The sequence below is a fragment of the Camellia sinensis genome, unplaced genomic scaffold (genome assembly GCF_055761805.1).
Source record: "Camellia sinensis isolate YWXY unplaced genomic scaffold, ASM5576180v1 Unanchor1, whole genome shotgun sequence".
NCBI classification, from domain to species: domain Eukaryota; kingdom Viridiplantae; phylum Streptophyta; class Magnoliopsida; order Ericales; family Theaceae; genus Camellia; species Camellia sinensis.
In genome coordinates this window covers 16,966,752-16,987,783 of record NW_028128987.1, presented here as the reverse complement: position 1 = coordinate 16,987,783, position 21,032 = coordinate 16,966,752, and the positions used below count along the sequence as shown (strand labels likewise).

At 38.7% G+C, this 21,032-nt stretch overlaps 1 protein-coding gene and 1 non-coding gene across 3 annotated transcripts; one reads left to right on the top strand and one right to left on the bottom strand.

Moving 5' to 3' along the window:
• Positions 1-4,721: 4,721 nt before the first annotated feature.
• Positions 4,722-9,988, top strand: LOC114318548 (uncharacterized). Of its 2 annotated transcripts, none has more exons than XM_082910575.1 (10): positions 4,722-4,971; positions 5,066-5,103; positions 7,574-7,613; positions 7,857-8,006; positions 8,098-8,200; positions 8,374-8,437; positions 8,567-8,690; positions 9,175-9,306; positions 9,452-9,544; positions 9,714-9,988. In XM_082910575.1, the coding sequence occupies exons 1-10, from the start codon at positions 4,804-4,806 to the stop codon at positions 9,747-9,749; spliced, it is 948 nt and encodes a 315-aa protein (XP_082766701.1). In that variant the 5' UTR covers positions 4,722-4,803; the 3' UTR covers positions 9,750-9,988. The 2 variants fall into 2 exon arrangements, with proteins under 2 accessions (XP_082766701.1, XP_082766700.1); XM_082910574.1 differs by having other exon boundaries at positions 4,725-4,971; positions 9,452-9,548; positions 9,731-9,988.
• A 2,914-nt stretch (positions 9,989-12,902) lies between these two features.
• On the bottom strand, positions 12,903-12,974 carry TRNAH-GUG (transfer RNA histidin (anticodon GUG)). Its single transcript has one exon. It is a non-coding gene; the product is annotated as a tRNA-His (tRNA).
• Between the last annotated feature and the right edge of the window lie 8,058 nt (positions 12,975-21,032).

Here is a 21,032-nt window from a genome sequence, read left to right as displayed (position 1 = left end):
GTAGACGGCAATGGTGAGAAAAGGGGTTGGGGCTGCTGTGGAAGGAATTTTTTGTTTTTTCATTTTTACTGTAACATGATGCTCGTCGGCGTCGCAGATCATGCTCGTTGCAAATCACTTTGTAAAACTTGGAACCAACTTGATTGCACAACCTGAATCAAAGGAAGAAGGAGACTGAGGGATATGGATGTTGAAACTGATTGAAACAGACAAACAAAAACAAAAAAACATGAGAAAAGTTAGAGATCATGAAAAAAAATTTATGAATATGATTATAAAAAATTTATGATTTTTGAATAATTTTGATTAGTGTGTGGTATTTTATTCTAAGTATAATGTAAAAATCACAAAGTTTTTATAATTATTTTCATGAAAGATTTGAAAAAACATTAGGAGGAGGGAAAAACGAAAGCCCATTTAATTCCTATTATGCACATACAAAGTCTTTTGTTCCTTTAGTCGTTTGGCATGTGGTTCTGGTATGTATTAAGTTATTTTAGTTATAAAAAAAAAGGAAAATTAGACTTAGGCTAAATGTTATTACATTCAAATTATACCTTTTTTTTTTCTCACATAAAAATTAAAAAAATCTATTTCAAACGGAACTATTTTAGCTCTAGTCTAAAATAGTCAAATAATAATAATAATAATATAATAATAAAATAAAATAAAAGCCTATTCACATTTTAAACAAAGTCTTAGGTCAAGTTTGACATCATCAAAAAAATTCAAAAAGTCAAAAAGACACTATCTTATTTAAGTCACATCATCTTATTTAAGTCGCATCACCTCTCTATCACATCACTTCAAACCCAACCTATACCTAACTCATATTTCATAAAAAGTCAAAAAGTAAACTTATTTAGGACACTCCAAAGTTTTGAAGAGTTATTGATGTGGCAACTTCGTAATGGGTGCTGTAAAATGCAGATTTCACAGCTCATCCATTAATAATTTAGGTTTTGTTTGGTATGTGAATTAATTTTTTGGCTATTTTAAATCTTGTTTGGAATAATTTTTTGGTTTTTTTATTTTTGTAAGAGAAAAAATGAAATAATTATGGTTTAGGCCTCGTTTGGAAACATGTTATTTTAATAACTTTTTAACTTTTTATGAAAAAATGTGCAAAAAAATAAAAAGAGTGATGTGACAATTTATAATGATTTTTTGATTGTTTTTTCACTAAAACTGAAGGTTGTCAAATAAGGCCTTAGATATAACATTTTATCTTATTAATTTTTTAATTTATTTTATCTTTTTATGACTAAAACAACCTTTTAACCCCAAAAATATTCATGCCTAACGAGGGCTTAATATCCTCCTTTTATAGTTCATGACTACAATTAAATTTTTTAAAATAATTTTTTTTTTTTTTTTTTTTTGTCAAGTACAATAATTTTGTAGTTAGGCTCTCGGTTTGTTTGAGAGTAAAATAAATTTTCTATTATTTAATTAGTTAAAAAATAAGTAAAATATTTTTCATTCTAAAAGTGTAAATTAATTTATATTTAAAATGTCGTTATTTATTTTTTTTTTTCTCATGGTCAATATCATTGAGAGTTATATATATCCAACCTCACTGTTTTTATATATTCATGTATTCTGGGTGATTTGAGCAATTGATGGGAATTAGATTTTGAATTTGTTATATTTATTGCTTTAAATTGTTATCTTATTTTATTATTGAGTAATGATATAAACATAAATGTTGAGCTTTTTTTTATATTCACATCTTAATTTTAGAGAAATTGAGGAGCTCGTAGAGTTGATTACAGGTTTGTTCATTTTGTACAATCTTCAATTATTATTATTCATGAAAAAAATTAAATCGATTCAATAATCGTATCATTTTCATTTTATTATAGTTGTGTTTAAAAAAATTAATGCTTTATTTTAAAAATATACTTGTTGTCCATTTTTCGGAGACAAATGTGATAAAATGAAATTAAGATTATCCGATCAAACTAATTTTTTTCATAAATAATATACATTGAAGGCTTTACAATATTAATGTTCGAATCATCAAAATAAAAACTTCTTGTAAGTTCCACATGCCTCTTAAAATCTCTTATGTCGATATATAAGCCCACCGTGAAACAAAATTTGTAGACAAAAAATATATAAAATCTCTTATGTCAATATATTAGCCCAACTCTAATTAAAGGGGTGTTTTGAAAAAATTATTAAAAGTTGATTTTTTTAATTTTTTGTAAAAACGTGTAAAAAATAATATGACTTAAAATAAATTAAAAATTAAAAAGTAACTTTTGACACACTTTCGAGAAGAGGCCAAAATTTATAGACAAAAAATATATGGGTAATAATGTATCGCGTTTATATTCTCTACTTGAAAGTCAAAATTCTTATGTGGCAACGAGGTGTCGTTGCACAATATTTTTGTGTTCAATTCTATATGAATATTATCATTATTTTTAAAATTTTACTCTATAATTAGTTCTTTATTACATTTTTTTGTTGTAAAAAATGTTTTAAGTTTTAATTAAATACTAAAAAGTAGGGCAAATTACAAACACTCCCCTCGAGGTTTGGTGAAAATACAGATTCTCCCTTGAAGTTTGAGAAATTACAAATTGTTTCCTGAAAGTCAAATTTTCATAACAAATTAGAAGAAATTAAGAGAGAATCTATATGAAAATAAAAACTCCATGAGACAATTTGTTATGGAAATATAAACCTCAGGGGTCAGATGTAATTTCTCAAACTTCAGGAAAAAAATTGTATTTTCACCAAACTTCGAGGGAGGTGTTTGTAATTTGCCCTAAAAAATAAAAATAAAAATTTATTTTTAAACAAAATTATTTGACATAAAAAAATATTTTACAATATAAAATATTTTTCAACCCCTGAATGTGTATTATAATTCACCAACCATACGGTACTCGTAAAAACTTACCCAAAAAAGTATGTTGATGTGTGCTAGGACCCACCGACTCTTGGACTCAATTTGGCCCAACAATTTACTGCCTCGTTCAGGTATGTCTTTTTCATGTTAAAGCTTTGTAACATATGGGTCGGTCATGTAATCACTATAATTAAGCTAATTAAAATTATTCTAAGGCATATGAATTATGCTTAATTAATCTGTTCAGGTATGTCTTTTTCATGTTAAAGCTTTGTACCATATCGGTCAGTCATGTAATCACTATAATTAAGCTAATCAAAATTACTCTAGGGCATATGAATTATGGTTAATTAATCTGTCATGACATTCCAATTATCTTTTACATAATCAATTACAACTTAATTTAATTAATCACCCTCTAACTACACCTAACCAAAATTCAAGCATTGAGCTAGTCAATAGAAACTCTTTATTAAAGTTTTTTTACTAATTGATTAGCTTCCAAATTTATCATTAAGGTTTTTCAAATCTCTTTATTAAATAGCTAAGTTTACTTAAATGATTATTGAAAAATTATTAAATAGTCTAGTAGTACCATATAATTTTTTTGTCTATGTGAATTGAGACTCTTTTTATTACATGAATGACATGAAGATCTTCATTTCATAATCAATAAGAACTAGAAAGTAATATAAAATTTAAGTAATATTGTGGGCTTTTGTAAACAATCAACATATATATATATATATATATTGGGAATAGATTATTTTAGTTAGTTATTTGACTTTTTAGTTATTTTAATTTGGTTAAAAAAATGTGTTTGGGATGATAGTTATTTTTTTTGTAGTTGATTTGATGGTTATGAGAGAAAAAATAAAATGATCATGGGTTAAATGCAATATTTTGTCTTATTGACTATTTTAACTTATTTTATTTCTATTAGCTATTTTAGCTAAATATCTTCTAGCCAAACAGGGCCTTAGAAAAATTTTAGATAATTAATTTTAAAATTTGAAATAAATTGCAAATAAATATATATATTTTGCATGTTATTTTATTCTATGCCTCGTAATAATTGATTAAAAAAGCCACCACTAATTTGGTAATAATTGTTTTTTTTTCTTCTTAATGTTGGTAATAATTGTTCATTTGCCATTTTTTTACTTCAAAAAAAGAGAAGGAAAAAAACAAAAAAAACAGGGAAAACTAATCATTTATCATAGGGAAATTTTACCATACACCTATTTTTTTTCTTTAAAAAAAATGTATTATATGTATCTTAATTATGCCATTACCTTTTTTTAGTTATAATTATGACAATATTTTAATTATAATTTATAAATCTTTTAATATATCTCATATTATATTTTTAATTATAACTTAAAAAATATAAATTTATGTCAAATTTTTCCCTTATCATATGTTTCCGATCTTATCTAAGAGCATCAGTAATGGAGTAGCTAAATACCGTGTTAGTGTCGACTGCTAATTTTGAGCAAGTCATTTTGTGTGTTTGCTCTCACAATGGAGCTGTTAGTAGTGTGTGTTAGTAGTGTTTGCTAAAATGTTTGTAATCTGCAACTAGCTGTTTAGCTAGCAAAGGGGAATGTTGTTTTGTTTTTACGGGTTGTAGGCCGATTGACCCGGTCAACGGATTTTTTTTTTACATATTGGAATTTTTTTTTTACTTAAAATTTAATTTTAGACTTAAAATTTTTAATTAAACTAAATTATTTATTTATTTTATTTATTATATATATATATATATTTAACACACTCTTTAATACATCCATTACACCACCCCTCACTTTCTAAAATTAAGGTACTCTTAAACATCTTATCAAATATTTTTAACCCCACTTTTATCGCTTTTTTTCCAATAACACGCTTCGACAAACAATTTCGGCTATCCCATTGTGGACGCCCTAACATGATGTTATATGCAGGTGTGTCTAGAGGGAGAGATCCCTGCTATCCCTGTATTGAATGAAGAAGACCCCCTTAGGGTTCAGATAAAAGAGGTTTTTGAATACTTTCCGCAACTGCCTTCCGATTCCCTCATCGGTGTTAGAATTGTGCATGTGTTCGCATTGCCGGATGCACCGGAGGTGATTTACAATCCCACTCCCTCATTTCATTTTCATTATTATTATTTTTTTAAGTGTGCTCAAGTTTGAAATGCTTTCAATTTGATTTTTCCAGGAAGAATATCAATCAACCTCTTTGAAGCTTTTGACAAGGTATGCAATTTTGTTCCATTTTACACTGTCCTCCTTCTCAATGATTAACGTTTGTATATGGGTTAAAAATGTATAAAAATGTGTGTGAAAATATGTAAAATTTACATTGGAGTTCAAATTTTTTTTCTTGACATTAGTGGATCCTTAACAATCGGCCAATAGAATGTCGTTGCCCAAAAAAAAAAAAAGAAGAAGAAGAAGCAAACCATTAGTGAGTCCTTAGTCAGGTAGATGGTTTGATTATGATGCCAGCAATTTATGCAGTGAGTAGTGAAGTTCCCGTTTTGCTGTTAATTGACTCTGATGAAATCTAGTGATTAATATATGTACATTTTTTGCACAATTTTGTGAAGTTTATGCACTAAAATGAAGTTTGGTTTGCTTCTGCATTTTGAATTTCATTACATTACATAAATTTCACTTTTATTATTTATTTCTCCAATTTCATCAACCAATCACATAACGGCATATACATGTATATTTACACATGTTTATGCACAGTACCCATTCTAGGGGGGGGGAAAAAGGGGGGGGGGGGTGGAATCCTAAGCTTTTAAAGAAGGGAAGAAAAGAGAGGTTTGTAGGGGAAGTGGGGGCACAGGGCGAGGCCCTGAGGGAGAATGAGGATACCAAAGAGGGAAACGGTGGTGGAGGTAGGGTGGTGTTGGGAGAGATGGGCAGGGGAAAAAGAGATAGGAAAATGGAAGTGGAGTGGACAGCCGTAGACGGCATGGTCAAGTGGAGTGGGTTGAAGGTAACGCAAGAGGGGGGAAGAGGGAGAAAGAGGGAGTATGGTGGGTTGGAGACTAGAGGGTGGGTTTGGTTTTCCAGGAGCTGATGGTGGATTTTTTAGTGAGGCTAGAGTAGCTAGCTACGATGGTGGTCAAGATTTTGGTGGCGGTGGTGGTGGGGGACTTGGCGGTGGTGGTGGGGGACTTGTGGGGGATCTGGTGGCAATGGTTCTCCATTGGGTGAAAGGGCTTTCAAAAACCAAAGGCAAATTTTAGGGAGTAAGAGAGTGATTGGCAGAGTGAGACTAAGGACAGAGATAGTGAAGATGCAAAGGATGGTGGTGATTGGTTGGCTACGATGGTTGAATAATGTGGGGGATGTGGGGTGGAGAGCAAAAGTAGAGAGAGGGGGAAAAGGGATGAAAGACATTTGCATCAACACAACACCATTTGAGAGAGAGAAAGAATAAGGGTAATTTTATCATTTCACATTATTGAGCATCTGTAATGCAAAATAAGCAAGGGTAAAAAACTAATTTCACTATCTTTGTTAACTCTGTTTAATGATTTTGCTATAACCTTGAAGGAGTGTGGATTATGAAAATTTGAATTTTGTGGCATATTACTCAAGAGTCTGCAAAATTTGAATTTTGTGCCAACTTCGATCTTCAAAGCCATCTTTGATGAGTTTTTGTTCATTGTGTTCCAAGGGGTTGCCTTGGTTCTTGTTGTCAATTTACCTTGGTTGCTGGTGCGATCTCCAATAGTTATTGTAAACATGAGGTTTTTGAGGAGTGTATGTATTTCTAGGGAGAGTAATGCTTGGTAGCCAGAAAAGGAGGTTGGCTCGAATGGCTCGAAATTCATCTTGGCGAACGTCCGGCTGGTCATCCAGCAAGAAGACTGACAACCGCGGTCGACAAATGTGACAACCGCAGTAGACAAATTTTCACCCGGTCGTCCGGGCGGACGTACACCCATTCGGGCCATTTGAGCCCCATTCGGGCCATTTGAGCCCCTCCTTTTCGAGCTACCAAGCTTTTTTGTTCTAGGGATGGAGTTGCTTTGTTTTTTTGGATGTCATTTTGTTGTATTGGCATCTTGCCAACTTGTTCTTACTGTGTTTTGGACTATGGATTTGGTTTGTGCTTTCAAATAAGTTGATATATATATTTGAAGAAAATGATATGACTTGCTACTAAATGGAAGGACATGTCCAAATACTACTAGTAGTAACAATTCTTAAATGAGTAGTAATAATAATTTTAAAAAATCACAAACTGTGTGCCAAAGAGGACCATGAACTGGAGAAGAAATGAAAGAGGATGTTGTCAATACATGTTCTTATTTTGAACCTGTAATCTTTTCAAAATGGTCTACTCCTTAAAAAATCATTTGCCTTGCCAAATATGAATATAATCTTAGTGTCTCCCCTTTGCAGTCCATGCCAGGTTTGTGTGAATAAACAAAATTCCAAAAAATAAATATGAAACTTGACATAATTAGAAATAAACAAATAGATGTACTCTTTGGGAATTTTTAATTTTCCTCTGTGTAGGATAAAATTTTAGTAGCGAAGTATGTTAGAAATGTTTGACATTTGAAGATGAAGTCGCACCAACAAGGATATATGTTTTCTCATAATGCATGTAGAAATGTTGCTTAACTATTCCTTATTAGTGGATTGAAAGAATCCTCTTATAAATTCTTGATATTAGTTTAAATTTGCATGTCCACAGGTACTACAATGGACACATGGCACAAGATGTTGTGGAAGAGGTTTGCACTAATCTGATTTTATTTGATATGTGTTTTTTTCTATTTACTATAGTTTGGTAGAGTTTGTTGAGTTACAAACAATGATTTTTCAAATTAATGTTTCAGTCATGTGATGGGGTTAAATGGGTTTCATTTGATACATTTGAGTTCTATAATATTATATGCATATTTCAATTAATTACTAGTTGTTAACAAGCCAATGTTTGAGTAACCTAATTTAGACATCTACCAAAATGTCGTAAGGTTCCACAAAGGGAAGCCAATTTTCTTACCCAACTTCGTCAAAAGAAAGGAGGAGTGCATTACATTGGTGTCTGCACTAACCCTTCCTCTGAGGACTTGGACCTTTGGGAGAGTCGAGGCTTCAAAATACTCTTTGTTGGACATGTTAAGGTACCACTTCAAATATTTTTCTTTTAAATGTATCTTTGATTTCATCCTAGTTTCATTTTTATTGCTAATTTTTGTCTTGCTGCATTACAAGTCAATGGTTGAGATTACATGTGTGATGATTATACCATTACATGACTACGAGGCACATGTTGCTAGACATTTCGGGAACTGCTCATTTGATGAGCTTTTTAGAGGTAAGACTTTTTTTTTATTTTTAAATCTTAAACTTGTGTAGCCATCAAATGAATGTAATCCTTGAAACTTGTTCATGTGTTCAACAGCCTTCTCTTGCATATTTATTTATATCTTAAGCTTGTGTAGCCATCCAATGAACCTAATGCTTGAAACTTGTTTATGTGTTCAACAGCCTTCTCCCGCATATTCATCGGAGCTTTAGCATATCTTGTCATTGATCACTTTTTTGCCTTGAGGTAAGATTTTTTTTTGTAAGGTTGTTTGATAATGGAACCTCAATCTTTTGATGTTGTCGAGTTAATTGTGTTTGATTGGTGTAGGATATTGAGGCGTAACATTGAGTTAATTGTGTTTGATTGGTGTAGGATATTGAGGCGCAACATTGAGTTGATCCAGCAAGGTGAGCCTGTGCCTGCTAAGAAACCTTGGGAGAATCTGACTGATGAAAAGAGAATTGAAGCTTTCATCCGGCGGACCCACCCAATAGAGGTGAGTCAGTGGAAACTTGAAATATATTCTAATGAATTGTTGAACATCTTACATGATTTAAGTAGGGGTATGAATATATTTGATTTTGTCTATTTAAGTAATTCGTTGTATATTCTTCCTTATATATGTACTAGCGTATGTTCGTGCCTACAGGCACGGTGTAAATAATGATGAGATCAAAATGTAATTGAATATAAAATTGTTGGGTTAAAATATAATTTACCCTATTTGTTACTAAAAATTTGAAGTCAAAATATGAATAGAGGTCTGGTTAGTTTTGAAAAGATTTTTTTTTTTGAACTTAAAAATATGTTTAGTTGTATATTTTGAAAATAGACATTTTCAAATCAACTATTTAAAATACGGCAATCACCGAGTGGGTCTTTCAATTGGTACCTATGGCAGGTAGCAGTAGCTGCACCTTCACAGCTCTAAATGTTCTAGTTTTAAAACATCTGATAAGATATTCTGGTCTTTTTTGTAGTTGATCATTCATTTGGTACCATCGATTGCTCGGGCATATTTTGGCGGATCACTCCCAGTCCTATTGTCTACCGACCAAGAGTGTGTTTTGTTCCTCTTGGGTCTGCGGTGTTATCTTGTACGACAGGTTAAGGTTAGATGAGAACTTATTTTAAAACATTTTACAAATATTAACTAGAACTTATAACTTCGATGCTATATATATATATATATATATATATTTTACACTAATGCTAACTCTTCTTATAAAGTCAATAATTTTTACCTTTGATTCGCAGGAAGTTTTGCATTTGACCGATGATGAGATTTTGCAACATATGAGAGGTGTTTTTCGAGATGTGTTGGATTGTTTCAACACATTATCTCCAGAGGTAGGTTGATTCTAGGCAGCTTATGAATTTAGTTATTGAAAACTTTTGATTGTTTAAAAATGAACTTATTTAATAAGCACTTAGATGTTCCTGTATAAAACTTCTTTTCTTTTAATTTGTCTATAATCTTTTGAATTCCATATTTTTCTTATCTCCATATTTCAAGTAGGTTGTGGATGAGGGCAGCAGTGGAGCAGTGGTGTGACTTCTTTGCACGAGTGTGTTCTTTGTTGTCTGTTTGCACAAATATTCTAATATTTTTCGGTTAGTGCACGGACTAGCGATTTCCTAATGGTATAGTTAACAATGACTAGAATTGGTAAAGGTGCATCGTTATTACAACTTGTTTCGTTCATTCAGTAGTTTGGATAAGCATATATAAATCTATGGATACACATACAACATATGCTAGTGAAGGTCTAAGGCTCCTCATGGTTTTCATTATGTTGATCTTTGATAGTTGCAGCAGGGCCTTTGTTATCTTGCTGTTGTTATTTTTTGTTTTCTTGAATTTTTATTTTTACAAAGTCCAGATTGTCGTTTCCAAATAGTTTTGATCTTTCATTATCACAAGTTGACCACCCAAAAAAACTACCCCTAAACTAATCGGACTCGCAGGTTTGTATCTTATGAGCATTTGACTTCTAGTTCTAGTTGAGTAAAATTAATATCAGTGTAATTCACCCAATTAACTTTTGACCAATTTTTTCTATCATATTCATAATCTAATGTACATATTATTGTTTATTTTTATTTACTAATAATACTTTTGTATGAAATATTTTTATTAAATTGTCTACTTAATTCCTAAACTATTAATTGAGTCTATTCGGTCCTTATAGTATATCAATCAAAGTGTTTTTAGTGCTTAAATTATCGATTGAATCTATTAAGTCCTTAAAATATTTAATTCAAACATATTTAGTCTCCGAAAGTATTACAAAAATAAAATATATGTTTATACGTATTATAAATTAATAAAAGACCCTACTTAATTAAAATTATATTACAAAAAAATTATAAATTTTTATTTTGTCTTTAAAAAAGTGTAATTGTGTGTTTAAATTAGTATTAGAGTTTGATTTTTTAGTTATATGAGTATTAGATATACTAAATAAGTAAAATTAGATAATTTAAATAATCGCACTTTGGTATAAATAATAATAGAATAAAATAATACATTAATTAAATTATAAAAAGAACTTAGGGAAAAATTTAAAAACAATCAACTAAAAATTATAAACGAAATATGACATAATATTAGATAAAAACAAACACCTAGCCATGGTAAAAGATAAGTAACTTTTACTCTTATAAAGAAAATTCACTATGAGAACTGATGTTCACTTTTTAATGACAAAATAAAATTTTCAAATATTTTTAAAATAAAAACTTAACTCAATAGGATCTTTCGCTAATTATTTATTAACATTTATTTTTTTCATAAATTTTTTAGTAATTAAATAAATTTAAACTAAATACTTTAGGTGGCGAGATACAGTGAGAGAGCCAAAATAAAAAGAGACATGGAGTGCCTGTTGTGGGAGCTTCGAATTGTACGGGGAGAGAGTGGCCAAAATAAAAAGAGACATGGAGTGCCTGTTGTGGGAGCTTCGAATTGTACGGGGAGAGAGTGGGTGGGAAAATGAGAGAAGGGTTCAGCAACTTTATTGGGCAGTAACTCAGGGTGAGTGGCAACCTGGTAGGGGCACGGGGTTTAAGCCCCTAAGTCTTAGGTTCAATTTTTCTCTGGACCAATTTTCTGGACGTAGTACAGATGGTTAGGAGGTTGATCTCAAGGATGCCTTATCAGCTACTTGATGTGGGTTTAATTCTCTTCCGCTGTGCGAGTCCTGACTTAAACGGAGCTTACCTTGGGAGGTTGGGACAAACTTCCAGGTTATAGTCTCTTACTCAACAGGACACCCTGGTTTAATTCTCTCCCGCTGTGCGAGTCCTGACTTAAACGGAGCTTGCCTTCGGAGGTCGGGACAAACTTCCAGGTTATAGTCTTTTACTCAACAGGATACCCTGGTGATCTCCTCAAGGGGCGCTGCCTTGGATCTGCGGGAGAGTGGGAGGATTTTCCTGTAACAAAAAAAAAAAAAAAACTTTATTGGGCAGTTTGCCCTTTTTTGTATTAAAAAATTTAAAAAAAATGTTATAAGCCTTAAATTTTTTACTAAATAAATGATCAAATGTCTCACATTTATTTAGTAAAAATTTTTGTATTCCTAGCATTATCCAAAAATTAAATAGTCAAAATTAGAGATTTGTAATATAAGAAAAAATAACACTAGAAAAAAATAATTATAAAAAATAATAAATATTTCCACTTATGCATAACAATTTTTAAATATTATAATGGTAATTTTTCCGTAATCTAATGGCGTGCAGTAGTACTAAACTTTTCTTTTGAGTTTAAAAAATTAGGAATTTGCTTTTCTCCTATCTTCATTTAGATTGTAGGGTTGTTGTTTGGGCATGTAGGTTTCATCATGCAATCTGTTTTAATAATTTATTTTTATGATTTTTTGTGCGTCAATTTGATATTTGTAACATCTTTATTTTATTGTGTCTGTCTCTAAAAAAATACAAAATGAACAAGTGTGCTTTTAAAAATAGATAATTTATTTTTTAAAAAATAAATGCAATAAGATGAATATCTTATAATTATTTGATAGATCTATTTTTTTGTATGGACCATATACATGAAAAAATATATAGTTTGAATAATTGAAACAAGACCCATAATAAACCCCAAAAGTCGGGATGGTGCTTTTCCTGTACAAAATCCTATCCCTAAATCTAAACTTAGCATGTGAGACATATCATGAGTCCCTTTAATGATGTGAATTGTTTATTTTGTAACATAAAATAAACATAATGTATATTGTTTATACAAAAATAATAATTTGACTATTGAATTGTAAAATTTTTATTTTTATCATATTTTGCTAATGATAGAGCCTGGGACGTTTTTGAAAAATACTCTGTTTATTTCCTTTTCAAATTTTTTTTGTGAAAATTATCAAAAACTAGCTTGATAAAAATAAACACTAAAAAGATGTTTTTGAATTTTTAGAAATAAAAAGAAAAAGAAAACAATGTAAAAATTATAAGTGTTTTCAAAAAAAAAATTATCAAATTAATTTTTAGTGTTTTTTAAAAAATAAATTATTAAAACGAAATTAAAAATCTATTTTGTGGGTTAAATTCTAGGACTCTGTTTTTATATTCTCTAGCCAGCTAAGCTTTGTTAGGGGTTTGTTATTGTTTCTCTTGTAATCTCTCCGTGCAAAAAATACGACGACACAATACTTGGGAGAAAAAAAAAAAAAGGGAAAATAGAAATCATTGTGGCTGCTGGGATTCGAGCCCAGGTCTCCACGGCCACAACGTGGAATTCTTACCACTAAACTACAGCCACCAGTTATTCAATTTTTCTTCACTAAATTATATCACTCATAACCTTGGGAGAATATCAAAAATTTGAAAGTAGAAAAATAATTACAAAATGATAAAAGTTGACATGGACAGGCCCACGAGGCATACAGCCCACGGCAAACCGCCCCGAACCCATCGCTTTGGACCCATAGCATAACTTGATTGGCAAAGCTCAGGACAGCTGGAGTCCACCTGGACGTGGAGGCCCAAGGGCATTCAGACACATGACAGATGAGACACAGGCCACATCAGCAGAAAAAGATCTGCAGAGTTATTGCCACAACACATCACCATTAATGCAGCCCATCACAGCATTTATTACAACAACACCTCCCCGTCGGAACAGAGCCCCCTCACCCTGAACAAGGTAAGCTACGGCACAGGCTTTCGGCGGAAAGGGGGCACGTCACAGAGGACAGTGAAATGATTACCAAAGGATATAAGCAACAAGAGAAGCACAAGAATAAGGTTAAGCTTTTTATCTCTCCATCTTCTTCCCTACATCTTCCTGTTTTCTCTACTAATTCTCTCGCCGGAGGGTTCACTGGGGTACTGCCCCGTTCCTCTTTGGACTTGCTTGCAGGTCATTTGACGGAATCACCACCCGAAACCGGAACCTGAAGAACCTGAGCCAGCCTGGCCCATCCACCCCGGACGGACTGTATTATCAGTTGGCGCCGTCTGTGGGAAACTTTGTGGTTTATTCGTGCGCTAGTTGTGTTCACTATCGCCGGAGCCCCCTCTTCTCACCGTTACCTTTTCCTCTCACCCGTCCAGGTGTATGGTCACGACTAGGTCCATGGCTTCTCACCATAATAGCACCGATCACCAAACAGACCCTTCCCATCCAAACAACCCACCACAATACATCATCGAACTTACTAACAGCATTAACCGCATCGCCGAGCAAAACCAGGCCCTGATCAGCGCCTTACTCCAAAGAAACCTCCCCGCCCCACCTCCAGACATTCCACCCAACGAAGAAAGAACCCCGGGCCACACTGCTCCACAACCCCCTGCGCCCAACCCAGAAGGTTTACAACCCCCTGCCCCTCCACATATGAGCCTACCACCTCCACCTCCACGACCGTCAGTCGTGGCACTCGCCCCTAAGGGGGAAGCCAGCAGTGTCCAGCCTCCATTGACCGACCATGGCGACAACATTCCCCTCTGGGACGCTGAACTCCGAGCTATGAAGCTCCAACTACAAGGGGTCATGTAGAACATTCAGCACAAGCCCTCAGTCACCGCCAACTCTCCTTTTGTTGCCTCCATCCGCGACAAACCATTGCCTGCCAAGTTCAAAATGCCCACCATTGACTCCTTTGATGGCACGACGGACCCAGTCGACCATCTGGAAACCTACCGCACCCTCATGATCCTCCACGCTTTTCCTAACGAGATCATGTGCCGAGCTTTTCCAGTGACACTAAAGAGATCAGCTCGGTTGTGGTTTAGCCAGTTACCGGCGGACTCCGTCTCCACCTTTCAACACCTCAGTGACTCTTTCCTGAGCCATTTTATCGGAGCCCAGCGTCAGAGACGCCCAGCCACCCAACTCCTTAACATTCGTCAGACTGAGGGGGAGTCGCTCCGCAGCTTCGTCACCCGCTTCAACACCGAAGCCCTTCAAGTAGCTGAGAATGACGACAAGGTCATTCTCACGGCTTTCATGGCCGACCTGCGGTCGTCTGATTTTCTTTTTTCCCTCTCCAAAAACCCTCCAACCACCATGGCAGCCCTACTATCCCAAGCCCAGAGATACATGAATGCTGAAGACCCTCTGGCCGCTCGGAAAGAGCCGACCCCTAAAAATCCGACCCCTAGAGACAAGAGGAAAGACTCCGAACCAAGAACCGCCCAGTATAATAACCAAACACCCCACTATAATGACCGACCCCCTCGTGCCGATCGGACGACTCCGACCAGACCGCTCGGTCGGTTTGAGCGATACACACCTCTCAACTCCCCTATGGAGCACATCCTCAATCAGATCCAACGGGACTATCCCCTCAAGTGGCCCCTACCTTCACGAAACCCTTCCACTTGAAAAGATCAGTCCAAATACTGCCGCTTCCACCAAGACCATGGTCATACCACCGACGAGTGTGTTAACCTCAAAGATCAGATTGAGACTTTCATACGCCAGGGCCGCCTCAGCCGATTCACAAATAACCGCCCCCCAAAGAGACAAAGAACCGACCTCACCAGGAACAATCACCGACAAACACCACCCCGCAACCAAGGCCCACCTAACCAAGGCCACGATCGCCCACCACCACAACCTCGACCTCCTGGTAATCCCCCTCCACCAGTTGGAGAAATCCGAGTTATTTCAGGCGGTCTTGCTTGCGGGAGACCATCCCGCTCGGCTCAGAAGGCAGAACTCAGAAAAATTAGGCAGGGCTCAGACAAAGCAGTGGCGACGGTGGACCGACCTCCCAAACAGTCCAAACAATGGATCGAGCCTATCACCTTCATCGACATTGACTGTACGGGGGTCCGTTACCCACATGATGACCCCCTTGTCATTTCCGCCATTCTCTCCAACTACAAAGTCAGACGAGTCCTCGTAGACAACGGCAGCTCTTCAGACATTATCTTCCTCAATTGCTTCCGCCAGCTCCAGATTGGGGAAGAAAGCTTGTCTCCTCTCCAAACCCCTCTGGTCGGCTTCACCGGCGACCGTGTGACCTCCATCGGCTCCATCGATCTGCCCATCACCATTGGCGAGCACCCACGGCAGACCACTAAGTTGCTCACCTTTCTTGTGGTCGACTGCCCCTCTGCCTACAACATTATCCTTGGCCGCACAGCCCTCAACGCCTTCCAAGCCATCACATCTACATATCACCTTGCCATCAAATTTCCTACCGATCTCGGTGTCGGAACTGTCACAGGAGAACAGACCGTGGCCAGGGAGTGTTATGTCGCCTCACTCAAAGAAGTCAAGCTCAAAGAGGCCATGATCATTGAAGGGCTTGACGTCCGAGACGAGGACGAGCTCGTCAGAGGTGAACCTGTAGAGGAACTCGTTGAAGTTAACATCGATCCCACCAACCCAATCAAAACCGCCAAGATTGGCAGCCAATTACCTTCCCAAGTCAAGGCCGACCTTACTGCTCTCCTGACCGAGCACAGAGATGTATTCGCCTGGACCCATTCTGACATGCCAGGTATCGACCCTTCCTTCATAACTCATCGCTTCAGCATCGAACCCCACTTTCGATCCCACCGACAGAAGCAACGCATTTTCCATCCGGAGCGCAACACCCTCATAGCCGCCGAAGTTGATAAACTCCTCGAGGCCCAATTCATCAAAAATGTGGACTATCCTAGGTGGTTGTCCAACGTGGTCCTCGTCCGCAAACACAATGGCAAATGGCGGCTCTGTGTCGACTACTCTGACCTGAACCGAGCTTGTCCCAAAGACAGCTACCCCTTTCCCCGCATAGATCTGCTGGTCGACGCCACGGCCGGTCATGAAATGCTCAGCTTCATGGATGCCTTCTCTGGGTACAACCAAATCCTGATGCACACATCCGACCAGGAGCACACATCATTTATTACCGACCGAGGTACCTACCACTATTGTGTAATGCCGTTCGGATTGAAGAATGCTGGGGCCACTTATCAGCGGCTGGTTAACGCCGTTTTCCACCACCAAATAGGTCAGAATATGGAAGTCTACATCGACGGCATGCTAGTCAAAAGCAAATACTCCTCCGATCACCTTGCTGACTTACGTGAGACCTTCGCCACCTTGCGCAAGTACCAGATGAAGCTCAACCCAGAGAAGTGCGCCTTTGGCGTAGGGTCTGGAAAATTTTTGGGCTTTATGGTCAGTCAGCGCGGCATCGAAGCTAACCCTGAGAAGATCAAGGCCTTGGTTGAGATGCAGTCGCCTAGGACGATCAAAGAAGTTCAGAGACTCACGGGCTGAGTGGCGGCTCTCAACCAGTTCATCTCCCGTGCGACAGATAAGTGCTTGCCCTTCTTCAAAGTTCTTCGGCAGACCTTTGAATGGACAGCTGAATCCGAAAAGGCTTTCCAACAGTTAAAGCAATGCATGGCCAACCCCCCCTTCTCTCCCAAGCAATCACGGGCGAACCCCTCTTCCTCTACCTAGCGGTATCGGGAACCGCAGTCAGTGCAGCCCTCCTCAGAGAAGATGGCTCAATCCAACAGCCGGTCTATTACATCAGTCGGGCTCTCAGAGGCGCGGAGCAGAACTACCCCTTGCTGGAAAAACTGTCCCTGGCCTTGGTCATTGCCTCCAGACGACTCTGCCCATACTTCCAAGCTCACTCCATTGTGGTCCTCACCGACCAACCCCTGAAGAAGGTCATGCAGCAACCAGAACTCTCAGGTAGACTGATGCAGTGGTCCGTAGAACTCAGCCAGTTCGACATCTCTTACCGCCCTCGGACAGCAATTAAGGGGCAGGCTGTAGCTGACTTCATCATGGAGTTCACCAAGCCGACCCCGACCACAACACCTCCACCCTTACCCACTCCAACAGAGCCAGAAGATCCTCATTCTTGGACTCTTAATGTCGACGGGTCGTCCCGAAGAGAAGGAAGTGGTGCCGGCCTCATCCTCACCTCTCTTGAGGGCGGCTACTTCAAATGTGCCCTCCGTTTCTTGTTTGAAGCAAGCAACTATGAAGCCGAGTACGAGGCATTAATAGCAGGACTCCACCTCGCCAAGGACATAGGGGTCAGCCACCTCTGAGTATTCAGCGACTCCCAACTCGTCGTCGGTCAGATGACGGGGGACTTTGATGCCAGGGACGACACGATGCGAGCCTACAGAGACCTGGCACTCCCCCTTGCTCGCCTCTTCAATACCTTCCACATCAGGCATATTCCTCGGGCAGAAAACTCCAAAGCAGATGAGATGGCTCAGTTGGCTTCTACTGACCATCCTACTCTCAGCCATGATGTCCGCGTTGAATATCTACACCACCCGGCCGTTTCACCCGATCTACAAGCTGTACAATACATTCAAAATGAACCTATCCCTTGGGCATCCGACATCCTCCTATTCTTGACCACAGGAGCACTCCCAGATGACCAGCAGCAGGCTTCCAAAGTCCGATCCCGAGCGTCCAATTACGTCATTGTCGACGATATATTATACAAACGCGGCTTCTCCCGGCCATATCTACGGTGCCTCAATCCAGCGCAAGCAACTTACGTAATGCAGGAGATCCATGAGGAGATTTGTGGTAATCACTCAGGAGGCAGGTCCCTTGCCCAGAAGATACTCCGTACTGGGTACTTTTGGGCAACTCTCAATCAGGATGCGACCGACTTCGTGCTCAAATGCGATAAATGTCAACGCTTCGCCAACATCCCTCATGCTCCTCCTACAGAGTTAATCACACTCTGCAGCCCTTATCCGTTTGCCAAGTGGGGGATCGACCTGGTCGGTCCGCTTCCCACCGGTCGAGGTCAGACCAAGTTCGCGATCGTTGCCATTGATTACTTCACCAAGTGGGTCGAGGCTGAACCCCTTGCCACAATCACCGAGCGGAACACCACCAGGTTTATCTGGCAATCGATCATTTGCCGGTTTGGCATCCCTCAAGCCATCATCTTTGACAATGGCAAACAATTCGATAACGCGACGTACAGAAAATTTTGTGCAGATCTCCAGATTCAACCGTGCTTCTCCTCCCCCGGTCAACCCCAAGCAAACGGCCAAGTTGAGATCACCAACCGTTCCCTTCTGAAAATCATCAAAACTAAGCTCGAAGCTGCTAAAGGCCTTTGGGCTGAAGAACTACCAAATGTACTCTGGGCTTATCGAACCACTGCTCGCACTCCCACTGGTGAAACCCCTTTTCGCTTAACATATGGCGCTGAGGCGGTTATTCCGGTAAAAGTCGGTTTGCCCACTCCCAGGATTTTACATCCGGATCTGGCCGCAACCGAAGAACTCCACCGAACAAACTTGGACCTCGTCGAAGAGCTCAGAGAGACCGCTGTTGTCAGATTGGCTTCGTACCAGCAGAAAATGAGAACACACTACAACCGCCGAGTTCGACCACGAGAGTTCTCCGTAGGGGACCTTGTCTTACGAGAAGTGACTCTTGCCACAAAGAATCTAACCGAGGGCAAACTGGCAGCCAAATGGGAGGGGCCCTACGTTGTGAAAGCCCGACCACGACCAGGCACTTACCGACTTCAAGACATGGAAGGCAGAGACCTGCCCCATCCCTGGAATGCAGAACATTTGAAGCGTTACTACCAATAAGTCCATACTTTTGTATTGTCAACATTGTTGTATTCTCCTTTCTATACATAATGTAAATTCCGACTGGTGACCTCGGTTTTCGTAATTCAACTGTCTCTATGTGGCCCCAATAACTTTTCCACTTGCAGCACTTCAAAAGCCTCAGCCAGACTGAGCACTTCAAAAGCCTCAGCCAGACGGAGCACCTCAAAAGCCTCAGCCAGATTGAGCACTTCAAAAGCCTCAACCAGACTGGGCACTTCCAAGCCTCAGCCAGACTGAGCACTTCAAAAGCCTCGGCCAAACCGAGCACTTCAAAAGCCTCAGCCAGACTGAGCATTTCAAAAGCCTCAGCCAGACTGAGCACTTCAAAAGTCTCAGCCAGACTGAGCACTTCAAAAGCCTCGGCCAGACCGAGCACTTCGAAAGCCTCGGCCAGACCGAGCACTTCGAAAGCCTCGGCCAGACCGAGCACTTCAAAAGCCTCGGCCAGACCGAGCACTTCAAAGCCTAGCAGAACTACATTTTCAACACTTAGTCACATTATGAAGTTTCTTCACAGTTCCAGGACCACGTTTTTTCCTAGTTAAATTCCTCACGTACTCTCACGTATTTCATTCACTAATCAGATTATTCGCCAACTATTTAGTTACGATTTGCAACCTGCCTCTTACTCCAATTTTTGAATTATCCTTTCAATTTTCATACAACTCCAATCGCACTCCGCAGGGAGGAACTTTTAACTTTCATTTTACATGATATTTTTATTACCCAATCTTTACGACCAGTTTTTATCATAACACTTCATTCATTCTGGCAACATAAGCAAAATAAATAAAAATTCAACTGGCAACATAAGCCAAATAATCTTTGTACACAAATTCATTACAAGTAAATTCTGCATACGTTCATTCATTCATTCACTCCTTTACAATGTGTTCACAAGTTCAAAAAAAAAAAAAAACAAAAAAAAAACAATATAGAGCACGCCCAACTTTCCTTCCCCTTGGCTATTCCTCCTCGCTAGATGCCAGATCCTCTTCTTCAATACCTTCATCCAGGGGGGTCTGGGCCACATCATCTTCCCCTATCGTCACACTACTAAGGTCCAAGTGTGGGAACAGCTTTTCAGCTCTGCGCTTGAACATGTTCCAACCGCTGTCCCAGAACTCGGCCATTTCGTGCTTATAGAAATCTGACTGCTGGAAGCTTTCAATCACCTCTGTCTCTGTCCTACCTCCAGCAGTCTTCCTTGATGGGCCCACCCCCCCCGACTCTTGACCAGCTAGACTCCTGGCGACAGCGGCGTCCACCACCATCTGAAATTCGGAGGACCCCTTATATTGCTCCACTGCTGCGACGCACAGATCAGGGTAAGCCGCATTTTCAGACGCCGCCTTCGCCCTCTCCTCGTCCAGCTCTCTTTGCAGGGCCCCCCTTTCAGCCGCCGCCGTCGCCCTCTCCTCCTCCACCCCCTTCTTCAGACTCTCCAGCTCCGCCACCGCCTTCGCCTTCTCTATCTCCCACGCCCTCAGAAGCCTCCCCTTCTCCTCCTCTGCTCTGGCGCGCTCCTCACCCAACTCCTTCAACAAATCTCCAATTCTGGAATCCGCTTCATCCTTTTGCCTGACCAGCTCTTCATTGCTGGTCATGGCCTCTTCATGACGCTCGACTGCCACGGCGCAGGCCCTCTCAGACTCTTCCAACTTTTTTTGTTCACCAGCCAGTTGGAACTCGAGCGACACGACCTTACGGCGTGTGTCCTCGAGCTCCAACTTGACTACTGACAGATCGGCATGGG

Bases quoted from the DNA above. Each gene is read 5' to 3' on its own strand.
- LOC114318548 (XM_082910574.1), top strand. From the start codon at position 4,804: ATGCAGGTGTGTCTAGAGGGAGAGATCCCTGCTATCCCTGTATTGAAT. The intron at 4,972-5,065 runs GTGATTTACAAT...TGATTTTTCCAG, and splicing joins CATTGCCGGATGCACCGGAG to GAAGAATATCAATCAACCTC. The intron at 9,549-9,730 runs GTTGATTCTAGG...GGATGAGGGCAG, and splicing joins CACATTATCTCCAGAGGTAG to CAGTGGAGCAGTGGTGTGAC.